At 37.0% G+C, this 11997-nt stretch overlaps 1 protein-coding gene across 1 annotated transcript; it reads left to right on the plus strand.

The window, feature by feature from the left end:
• Nucleotides 1–1856: 1856 nt before the first annotated feature.
• LOC310938303 (dnaJ homolog subfamily C member 5-like) lies at nucleotides 1857–10749 on the plus strand (the record flags this gene model as incomplete). Its single annotated transcript, XM_083902795.1, has 6 exons — nucleotides 1857–1969; nucleotides 4586–4799; nucleotides 6639–6792; nucleotides 7434–7493; nucleotides 10494–10591; nucleotides 10684–10749. The coding sequence occupies 5 exons, from the start codon at nucleotides 1857–1859 to the stop codon at nucleotides 10589–10591; spliced, it is 639 nt and encodes a 212-aa protein (XP_083758921.1). The 3' UTR covers nucleotides 10684–10749.
• Nucleotides 10750–11997: the final 1248 nt, after the last annotated feature.

Below are 11997 nucleotides of genomic sequence, written 5' to 3' on the forward strand. Positions count from 1 at the left end.
TAAAAAAAAGAGTTTAAATTACATAAATAATGGTGTGGACAACTGTAATTAAAATTTGTATCAGGAGCCGTTTCGGCCACTGAATTAGTATCTCAATATATTGACTTAGTGTCTCAATATATTGACTTAGTATAATGACTTACTATCTCAAAAATAATGACTTAGTATCTCAGAATAATGACTTAGTATCTCAATACATTGACTTAGTATCTCAAAATAATGAGATAGTATCTCAAAATGATGACTTAGTATCTCAAACTAATGAGTTAGTATCTCAAAATAATGACCTAGTATCTCAAAATAATGACTTAGTATCTCAAAATAATGACTTAGTATTTCAAACTAATGAGTATCTCAATATATTGACTTAGTATCTCAATATATTGACTTAGTATCTCAAAATAATGACTTAGTATCTCAAACTAATGAGTATTTCAATATATTGACTTAGTGTCTCAAAATAATGAGTTAGTATCTCAAAATAATGAGTTAGTATCTCAAAATAATGAGTTAGTATCTCAATATAATGACTTGGCATCCCAAAATAATGATTTAGCATCTCAATATATTGACTTAGCATCTCAAAATAATGACTTAGTAACTCAATATATTGACTTAGTATCTCAAAATAATGACTTAGTATCTCAAACTAATGAGTTAGTATCTGAATATATTGACTTAGTATCTCAAAATAATGACTTAGTATCTCAAACTAATGAGTTAGTATCTCAATATATTGACTTAGTATCTCAAAATAATGACTTAGTATCTCAAACTAATGACTTGGCATCTCAAAATAATGATTTAGCATCTCAATATATTGACTTAGTATCTAAAAATAATGAGAAAGTATCTCAAAATAATGACTTAGTATCTCAAAACAATCATAAATCTGTCCCTTTTCCCCCCTCGGTTAATCGAGTAATCATTTGGTCCATAAAACGTCAGAAGAAATTTGGAAAATGATGACGTTCTCAAATGTCTTGTTTTGTCCACAAACCAAAATGATTCAGTTTTAATGATTTATTTTGTTATATGGAGCAAATAAAAAAAATCTGAAAATATTCACATGTAAGAAGCTGAAAAAATCAGAAAACAAATAAAGTAAAGTGAATTACTCAAGCACAGTAATTACTCAGTAAACCCCTAAATTGTACAGTTTTTCTTTCTTTTATTTGTGAATTATTGATCAACCATATTATCTTAAATATTCAATATCTATTTATAATAATTATATCACGAATGTTCATGTTCTGTTTGTGATAAAACTGTGACTCTCTGTAGAAGTTTCAGCCAGGTGTCCTCACAAGTGTATAAACTTATAACACATACACACACACAAACACCTGCGCGCGCGGGTTTATTTTTTTTTACTTTTGAATAAACTTTATTAAGTCAAACTTCCTGTTTCTCTGCTGCCGCCGGTGTTTGACAGCTGTGCCGAGCTGCTCCGCGGTCCAGGTGATTTAAATTAAAGGAGTGAGGGGAAAACATAGCGGTCAAGCTTCACTTAATGAGTCTAACTGTAGGAAAAGCAGAGGAAAACCGCCGGAATCTATGAGTTCAACCGAAACACCCGCATTTATTCGTCCTGTAAGTACAATTCAAAGTGAAAGTTCCGCGCAGTGTTAGCGCTAAACGGTTAGCTGTTTGTGCTAGGGCTTTAAACATAGGTGGTAAATATTTGCCTCAAACAAATGTGTATTTTAACCAGTTTAAAAGCTGATAAAAAATGTGCCGTCAGGACTTTTCTGTCTCTTTTAAGCGTCACAACTTCGCTGTCAAGTCACTTTTTTTTAAAAACACTGTGAGTTAATGTTTGTGGTTTTATGTCGTAAGGCGTTAAGGTGTGAAACATGGACGAGCCAGCGGAGCCTCAGAGGAAGATGTCAACAGCAGGAGACAGTCTGTACAAAGTCCTGGGTCTGCAGAAAGGAGCTTCTCAGGACGAGATAAAGAAGGCCTACAGGTGTGTGTGGGAAGCCTCATTATAATAACTTGATTAGGAACACCTGTGCAAGTAAAAGTCTCAACTCTAGTGAAAAAAAGCAAAGGTAGAGTTGACCTTGCATTTATTAATAGTCAACATTAGTCATTTATTACATATTTATACTTGGATTATGTTCAGTGCAGATATAAAATCTGATAAAGGGTTAAAGAGAATAGATAATTATTTATACAAATTCATTAGCAAAGGCCAGTGGTAGCACTGATTTCTAATGTATTCCCCGTAAAAAAGTACAGCATAAAATGTTATACTTGGGTATAAGTACTGAATAATTATCATATATTGCGATGAAAACCTCCACATTAGGTTATAGCGAGTGCATTTCTATTATTGGGCAAATGACGAAAACAGTTAAAGGTGCCATATGTAAGAATGTGGCCACAAACGGTTACTACATTCAAATAATTAAAAAAAAAGAGGTCTTTAAGGTTTCGTTTTCTGGCGTAACTGGCAACCCATGGTTGCTCGGCATCTGAGACTCTTACTGCAATGATTGGTAGACGGCGGTAGGTGGCGCCACATGCCAAAACATGATTTCAAAACATACATGATTTGCAGTCTGCTAAAAAAAATTTTTTTTTGTCTGTACTGTTGTTGTTGAGTCTCTGTGACATATTAGGAGGATTTTATGGCCAGTTGCTTTAGATTTATTACATAATGCACCTTTAATATTGCACATCAGAGATTTTAGGGTTGCTACTCTATTTGAATGTATGTTTTTTTTATGCTTGCTCTCAGTCCAAGGTATGTTTTTAAGCTTGTTTTCAAATCTGCCTAAATCTGTTGCACTTTTAGACTTGAAGTGTCGAATAAATTATGATGCGACCACCAAAACTACAGGAAAAAGTGGTTTTGTTTTGACAAACAGTGCAAAAAAAAGGGGAAATGGATAAAGAAAGAGAAATAAAAGACAACACCGCAACGTTCATACCACCAAATGTAGATGAGAGCAAAAGTGAAACCAAGAAAACATTTACGCAAGGGGATTTTGATTGATGTATTTTCTTTAAACCAATGAACGCTGAACTGGCTCTAATTCCTGCATGACTTTTATTTTTTGTCACTTTAACGATCCTACTCATGTGTCACCCTGCCTCAAAAACAAGTTTCGCTTGTTTTCACTGTTCAAAATGAACAGACCTGGGAAATTCTGACCTGGGACGGAGCTTTTGAAGTGATAAGATGATTATTATATGTTAAGAAGCCATCAAGTGGGTCAGGGAAAGAAGGAAATCATATGCTTTTATCTCTGGTGATAATAGCCCAATAAGATGATTACTGTAATCTGGTGTGAGCCACACCCACCTCCCATGGACCAGTGCATCCAGAGAATGAAGGCTGTGTGAACCGTTTGAAAAATAGTGTCAAAACTGCAGTGATTTGATTTAGTTTTTAATCTTTGTCTTTAAGGTTTGTCTTATAAGTAAATACGCTTCTTTACAGATGTTTATTTATAAAGACTAATCACCAACACGTTTCTCTTCCTGTGACAACTGGATAAAAGTCGAGCTGTGTTTTGTCTGTGAAATGCCTGATGTGGTAATACAGCAGGTGGAAGTGGAAAAACTCAGTAAAACGCTGAACTTCATCTCAGATGTAGTTTAACTTGTTTCTGGTCAGGCTGCTGGTTCATAATGTTGTTTTGTTTTCTTTTGAGGATTTTGCCAGGTTGATGTTGCTCAGGCAAATATTAATGAGAAATGTTATGAAAATGTTATACTTGGGTATAAGTACTGAATAATTATCATATATCGCGATGAAAACCTCCACATTAGGTTATAGCGAGTGAATTTCTATTATTGGGCAAATGACGAAAACAGTTAAAGGTGCCATATGTAAGAATGTGGCCACAAACGGTTACTACATTCAAATAATTAAAAAAAAGAGGTCTTTAAGGTTTCGTTTTCTGGCGTAACTGGCAACCCATGGTTGCTCGGCATCTGAGACTCTTACTGCAATGATTGGTAGACGGCGGTAGGTGGCGCCACATGCCAAAACATGATTTCAAAACAAACATGATTTGCAGTCTGCTAAAAAAAATTTTTTTTTGTCTGTACTGTTGTTGTTGAGTCTCTGTGACATATTAGGAGGATTTTATGGCCAGTTGCTTTAGATTTATTACATAATGCACCTTTAATATTGCACATCAGAGATTTTAGGGTTGCTTCTCTATTTGAATGTATGTTTTTTTTATGCTTGCTTCATGAGATGAAGTTCAGCGTTTTGCTGAGTTTTTCCACTTTTGTAGTGTCAGATTTGTCAGCTTCTCTTAAATGACTAAACTGCACACAATTGCAAATAATTCAGTGAGTTAGTGAATAAAGTTTTGATGTCACACCCTCCTCAAAAAAAGAAGAAAACCTCCAATATCATTCTGTCAAATTCTGTCGTTTAATGTTTTAATGTATGAATAAATCGCACACAAAAAACTGCACGTAATATTTAGTGAAATCTAATCATTTTACATGTCAACATTATGAGTAATGTCTACCATGGAAAAAAGCAGTCCTATCATGTTTGAAATAATATATTTTCCAGATTTTCATCTTTAACGCTCATCCGTTTTGTTTTGGAAAGGAAACTGGCGTTGCGTTATCATCCCGACAAGAATCCAGACAATCCAGAAGCTGCAGATAAATTCAAAGAGATCAACAACGCCAACACTATTCTCAAGGATGAGAACAAACGCAAGATCTACGATCAGTACGGCTCCATGGGCCTCTACGTGGCAGAGCAGTTTGGCGAAGACAGCGTTAAATTACACTTCCTCATGGGCAAGTGTTGGTTCAAGGTGAGGGGTGTCGAGCATTTTTCTTCTAAATTATTTTAGAATATTGTAGTAAATGTATGCTACAGGCAGGTATTGATCACAACAAGAGCACTCATTGAGCTCAGACCAACAGTTAAAGCTATTAACAAAGCTATTACTGTCTTACATCAGCATGACGGAATTCATCCTGATCTGTTTTGATGTCGCTGAGATATACACATCTGAATTTGTTCAATTCCAATTTAAAAAATCCATAATCTGGATCAGAACCAGCTGAAACTCCTGATATGTTTTGACAAAAACTGTTAAAACTGTAGACAGGAAGTTGCTTACAGATAAACCTACACATAGGCACCTAACCACTGTCATGCCCCCCAGTGGTTTGAAATGGTATTGTTTTGTCGCTGTTGTGCGACACCATGACCTACTTTTTACCTTAAAGCGGAACTCGACCGGAAGTTCCTATTAATGCTGTTTTTTAGTGTGTATCTGCGACATTACCTTGTTTATGAAGCCCTGAAGGTTCTAAACAAACAGTTCAGTCACTGCTGAGAACGCTGTGTTTTATTGTAATCTCGGGCTCAGTGAGATCTCTGAAAAAACCCGGTCCGGTTACGTAAACAGCGGTTCTCCTGAACAGCAGATCCTCCTGCTCCGGGCACTAGTCCGGGCACATCCGGTTGCGTACATTGAACCGCAGAAGAAGAATAACGTCCGTTGTGGAGGTGTTTCACGAGCGACAGTGTCTTCTGACTCTGGGTCTGACTCCGGGTCAAAGGTCGTCAAAGGGACTGAGGTGGGGAGTCGTGAAGAAGCTATTTTTAAACACTGTTAAAACAATGTTTTGATAATGAGGAGCAGTGCATCCACCGTTCCAGAGGGGGGAGCTGTGCTTCTGAGAGTGGGTGTGCTAAAAATGTCACTTCCGGGTACTGGCCAATCACAAGACTCTGTCTTCTGGGGGTGAAAGTTCACTCTGAAATATCGCGGCTGATGAACATCGTCAGAAAAGAGGATTTCTATCGGCTCCTTTACAGCAACTAGGAGGTTTTTGACCATAAAAACAAGTTAATGTATGTAAGTAGACCTCCATAACTAACATATATGTGCAACAGGACCACTATGGGAGCTTTAATTTTTTTGTTCTGGTCATTTTAGCTGTTCCATCATCTGCAACAGCTGTCACTGGTGTTAAACACCAGTTGAACACTATTCTCTTGTTGTTTTGGTCACACTAGACATAGCACAGTTCTGTTTTTTCTCTAAATCCAGGTGTCATTTTCCATTGACAGCAACACAATCCTTGGTTCCTCCTCATGGTACAGCTCTCTCTTTTTTTCTTTTTGCATTTCAACTGTCAAAAGTTGTGAAGTAAAGAGAAAAACTAACCCATTGACATGCTGCAGTCTATTTATTGGTTCACAGAACTGTCATTTATTTCAGGTAAAGAGGAATGGAATGGGGAAAATGCTTTCCACAAAATTGGCATTTCTATAATGTCAACAGCAGTGCATGTGTCACCGCATTCTTATTCTAATTTGAATTTACAACGCATTGTGTCATGTTGGCAGAATGTTGATGCTCTGCCAACCAGCATACACACCCTGTAGTGGAAATGTAAGCACGATCAGGGTTTATCTTTGCTCTGGATTGCTGAGACGAGGCACAGCTTCAGTGACAGCAAGGTTTAGAGATTACTATTGTGGATAATGTAATTTTTCTATTGCCATTTTGAGCCAAAAAACCAACAAAGTGAGTGTACATCTACCAGTCATAATAGTTAGCAGTCTAAAGTTGTAGTACATGGTACTTCGTGTACATATTTGCATTGTCTCTAATTGGATTTACCTTGTGTTTTAGACCCTTTTGGCGTTGGGCTGCATTTTCACCTGCTGCTGCTGTTTCTGTTGCTGCTGTTTCTGCTGTGGGAAATGTGGGAAACCAGACGAAGAGGAAAGCTCCTTCTACATGGACCCTGACGACCTGGAGCCAGAGGTCGGAGAGGAGAACGAAGGTGAGGGACCTTTGGGTTCATTTAATGAAGAACAGACGCACACACAGGTTCTCACAGCTATCCTTTTAAGGACTGTCGTTGACTTATATTTATAACAGCCTAAACAAAGCGCTATCCCCAACCTTAACCAGTTAATCCTTAATCTTAACCTTACAACAGTTCAAATCGTAGCCCTAAACTTCATAACTGAGGTTCTGCCTAATTAGGACCAGGGTTTGGCGGTGTTTATGCCAGAAAACATCCTAAAGCAACAACAACATACACACAATCAAATCAAACTAACCAAAAAAAGACAATCCACACAAAATGGCTAAATCGTTCAGTTAAGATCGCTTGACGTTAAATGTTTGACATTTTGGGAAGTGACTATATTGCATTACCTTCCTTTGACTAAGTATAGCACTATTACAACAAATAAGACGTAGCTTGTTAAAGAGCTTTTTGTGGTGCTGGAGGGCAGTTTGTTGCCCTGATACATTTAACACCAGATACTGTACATCAGACATGTAAAGACCACGTTTTCTAACATGTCAGAACGTTTCTTTAAAGTTTTCTCCATGTTTCTAACCACAACAGTCACTGACGTTGTTCTGTTAAAAAAGCAGCGTGTGGTTTGTTCAGTTTTACATTTTGTTTCACAGCAGGAGATCATGTAATAGTCATTCAGCCGAGCTCTTCAGCTGCTGCAGATGAAAACTCAGGTAAAGTCGTCTCTGTTCAGGTGATGCTCACCTGCTGCTCTGAGCTGCTTCCCTTCTCTAACACTAGTTGAAGCGGTTTCCTCACAGCGTGCTGCCACTTCCTGCTGTGGCAGCTTCTAACAAAGCTACTCCTCTCAATAGAAAATCACTTACTAACCTTTCATATAATGGGGATTTACCTTTATAAGTCACCAGGAGGCGGCAAAATCAACATTATAACTTTGCTTTCACTCATTGCTGTTGATAATGTTACCAGAGCAGTGGCTTTTATTTCTGGAAATTTGGGAGATTATTATTTTTATTTCTATCTAAACTTGTTTGTGAATCACTGATCTCAAGATGCTTTTATGGGATGATGATCAAAATCCTGCGTTAACAAGAGTTTAATTTACTATTAATTCAGGGCTTTCTTGTGCTACATTTTCATCCCTCTTGGTTTTTTATAAATCCGTTGTTTGATGCCGTGTTTAAAAAGCGTTGTGTTTGTTTTGTAGCGTAGAAAGCAGCGTGTGTCTTTTTTTTTCTCAGTGTTTAAACTTTACTTTACAGCAGGAGGTCGTGTTATAATCATTCAGCCGAGCTCTTCTTCTGCTGCTGATAATAATCCCCGTAAAGGTCTGTCTCTTTACAGCAGATTTTCACCAACAACAAAAATCAAACATAAAGATAGTCTATCTTTTGGAAGAGCAAATCTCACAGTTGCTCCCTGATGTCATGTGATCAGTGTTATCAGTCAGGGCTGCAACCAATTTATTATTTTATAATTCTTAAGTAATTTCCTCCATAAATGTTGATTGATGTTTCCCACAAACCAAAATGATTCATGTTTTAATGATTGTTTTTATGAAGCAAAGAAATCAGAAAATGTTCACATATGAAGCTGAAAAATTGCGTTTATTTATTCAAGAAAAAAAACAATGAAACCAATTAATCAATCAAAAACAGTTGACATAAATTAGTAATCAATTAATTGTTCCTGCCAGAAGGAATGCATGTCAAACTCTTCTTTAAATCACTGTCTCCATTTGTGTTGATCCGTCTGGAGACTGAAGACGAACCACATCAGTGTCTGAACTTGTTGTGTTTAAAAAGCAACGTGTGGTTTGCTCAGTGTTTACATTGTGTTTCACAGCAGGAGTTTGTGTAATATTTGTTAAGTCCAGCTCTGCTGCAGAAGATGAAACCTCAGGTAAAGTTCTCTCTCTTGTCAGGTGACGCTCACCTGCTGCTCTGAGCTGCTTCACTAATCTAACACACGCTGTGGAAGCTTCTGACGCTGCTGCTCCTTCAGTGTAAAATCACACACTTACATTTCTCATTTATAGGATTTTAGCGCCATCCGAGGCAGCAAAAAATCAACAAAATCAACTATATCATTGTTTTGCCTGTCAATAACTTTCCTTGTTCTCACTCATCACCGTTGATAATGTTCCCAGTGTTATTGTTCAAGCAGCGTATGCTCAAAAATGCAAAGTGGAGTTTTGACTAATAACTATGACTAATGGTTGTAGTGTGGAATCAAGCCAGTGGAGGGCAGCAGAGGGTAATTGACATGATGCAGTGAATCTCTCAAATACATCCCTGACTGCTGTTTTTCAAGGTTATTGGAGCAGTTGTTTAGTAAAATCATTATACTTTTTTTATTCTTTATTTATTTATTTATTTATTTAAGGAAAGGGACAATGCATATTAATAAACATTATAAGTGTAAATATGCCAGGTTAGAACCTAAGGCTAATTCCATGTACTATACTTAGATTATCACAGCGCATAACTCAGAAAAGGCCCATTTCTGCCCTACATGTGTTACCATGTGAATCACTTTAAATCATATGTTTAAGAACCACTGAACTGGACAGTAAGAAGATACTAATAAAAACAAGCTGCTTTTAAATGAAGGCTTTCTTCAAATATCAAATATTGCCTGTAGTGATTGTGGCGCTACTGGCTGCTGATTGTTTACTTACAGAGTAAGAAATGATATTAAAAACAGACAAAAAAGAACATACCATTCAGAAGGTTCAAACATTTCCCTGAATCTGTCGTCGGCTCCATATCCTCAGATTGAAGATCCTTCAGGGACTCGGTTTTTAATGTTGACTTTGATGAATGGACGGCTGCCTGTTTTTATTTGCACTTGGGTATAAATCACCAGAACCAGGTTCTTTCTCAGTGTCTGAAACGATATCAGCGATTTATTATCTTCCATTAAACACAAAGAGAGCGAAACTTAAACTGGAGCACAGCAGCAAATTCAAGCTCCTTTCAATCAGCAACACCTGAGTATAATGACCTCAAATAACCCAGCATGACCCTGGGCCAGTGTCAGCCTCAGGCGCAATATAAGAAATTAAATACAACCCCCTAGTGGTTGGGGGGAAAAGCTCACAAATAAGATGAGAAATGGCTTCTGCATTGTGCAAGTGTTCAGTTTCTGCAGTAAAAAACAAAAGAAAAAAGGAAGACAATTGCATCAGATAAATTGTATCATCAAGTGAATAAAACTACATTCATAATTCATCATAGATTAGATAGCACTCGGACAGTTATAAATCAAATATCTCATTTTTTTCTTCCATGTGAAAGAAAACAGGTTGTCAGAAAACTGAACTGTGGCACTGTGATTGTGACGATTATCAACACAATTGATTATTTTCTTGATGAATTAAGTGGTTGTTTGGCGAATGTCATAAAATGTTGATTGACGGTGATGATCTCAAAAGTCTGTGTGGTTTTGTCCAGTTATGATTTCTTTGTTTTATAGAGCAAAGGAACCAGGGAAATAGTCACATTAAAGAAGCTGAAAAATTAATTTGAATTAAAAACACCAAAATTGCTTAATCAATTATCAAAATAGTTCACAATTGATTTACAAATAAATTAATTGTTGTAATCTAATGGTTATATGGATGATTTTTCCTTTTTTTAAACTACCGTACTTTTATCCCTTTTGTATTAATTGTAGAATGAAACAAACTAATTTTTCCCCCACATATTCAGGTGTGAACGCGCCAATTGTGATTCAGCCTCATGGGATTGACGTCACTGATGAGACGGATTCGGTGGGGTCTGGAGACACCCAGGAAACAAACGAATGAGTGAGTCCTAAAACTACATCCTAGCACCACTGATCACTTTCAACGTAGCTGCTGATGACGAATAGAAATACACTTATCTTTGTTTTCCTCAGACACTGCGGTTGAGCCGGATCTGTTTACGTGAATCGAGCAGTGATTTGATTGTGCCTTAATTCCCGTAGGTTTGTTCCTCGTCCCCATCTCGTTTGTTTATCTTCTTGAACGTGGGGCCACATCTCTGCTGCAGCTGAGAAACGACCAAGCCAAACAGATCAAAGATCTGGATCGACTTTTTCACGTGCACTTTAAAATCCTCAGCTGATATTTTCTTTTAAAAATCACAAACCTGCCTCCAGGAGTGAACCAATACCATGCTCAGCATCTCAGTATCAGTCTGATACAGGCCAAAAAAACACTGCACTGGATACTGGAAAATGAGAAAAATGAAGTATGATCTGTAACGACTGATTCACACACACACACACCAAACCAGGAACTGTGGCAATCGTCATGGTATCCCATGTTGTTGTTGGCGAGGTACGTCCGAGTTTGAAATCTGACTTCCGACTACAAATGGAACGCACCCTAAGATGTCTGTACGACCAGGTCATGAGTGAAGGCTGCAAATGTCCAGCGTGTTGCTTCTTAATTCTGTTTGTAGCCAAGTCAAAAGCCTGTATCAGACTGATATCGTTGACATTGAAGGTTGTGATATTGGCGTGGTATCGGTACACTACGTGTTTTTGGCTCCTTGGGGATTAGGGTCAGAAATTCTTTTTCATCGGCAAACTAATGCTGTTCAGATCATCGAAAGGCAACAACTAATATATACACGAGAGGATAAAGATCTTAATAAATCATTATATATCTGCACATTTTGTGACTTTGAAGGAAAAAACATGTGGTGTATACTGTATATATATATATTTTTTTTAAAGGTACTAATTTGAATCACACAAATAGTTTGAACTCCTCCTGAGAAGCCAACACTGTTTAGTGGTAATTATTATTACTATAATTATGACTTTTTATTTGCCAAACATGTCTGGTGTTTGTTGAGGCTCCAGATGTTTGAGAACGTCTTTTAAAACAGGTTTGGTCTGTGTTTTTTGAGCAGATTTACTGTGTGTAGATGCCAAAATCATGTTTTTTTTTTTTTGCAAATCCAGATACATTACGAATGTTTTTTGATACCGTTATATTAACATATAGCCTTAAATGATGCCATATTTTATCATGTTTATATTTCTACTGGGTGTGCTTCATTGGGTAGCATTATTTATTCAAATCTGTATGTTTTCTCTTTGGAATCAAACCTGTGACAGTGTACTGTATTTAATGATTTCCATAAAGGTGCTGGAATATATTTTAAATGGGAAACAGTGTTTTGTTTGTGCTTTATTTTCTTCTGTGATCTTAACATTCTC

The sequence above is a fragment of the Microchirus variegatus genome (genome assembly GCF_963457635.1).
Source record: "Microchirus variegatus genome assembly, chromosome: 16".
In the NCBI taxonomy this organism is placed as follows: Eukaryota; Metazoa; Chordata; class Actinopteri; order Pleuronectiformes; family Soleidae; genus Microchirus; species Microchirus variegatus.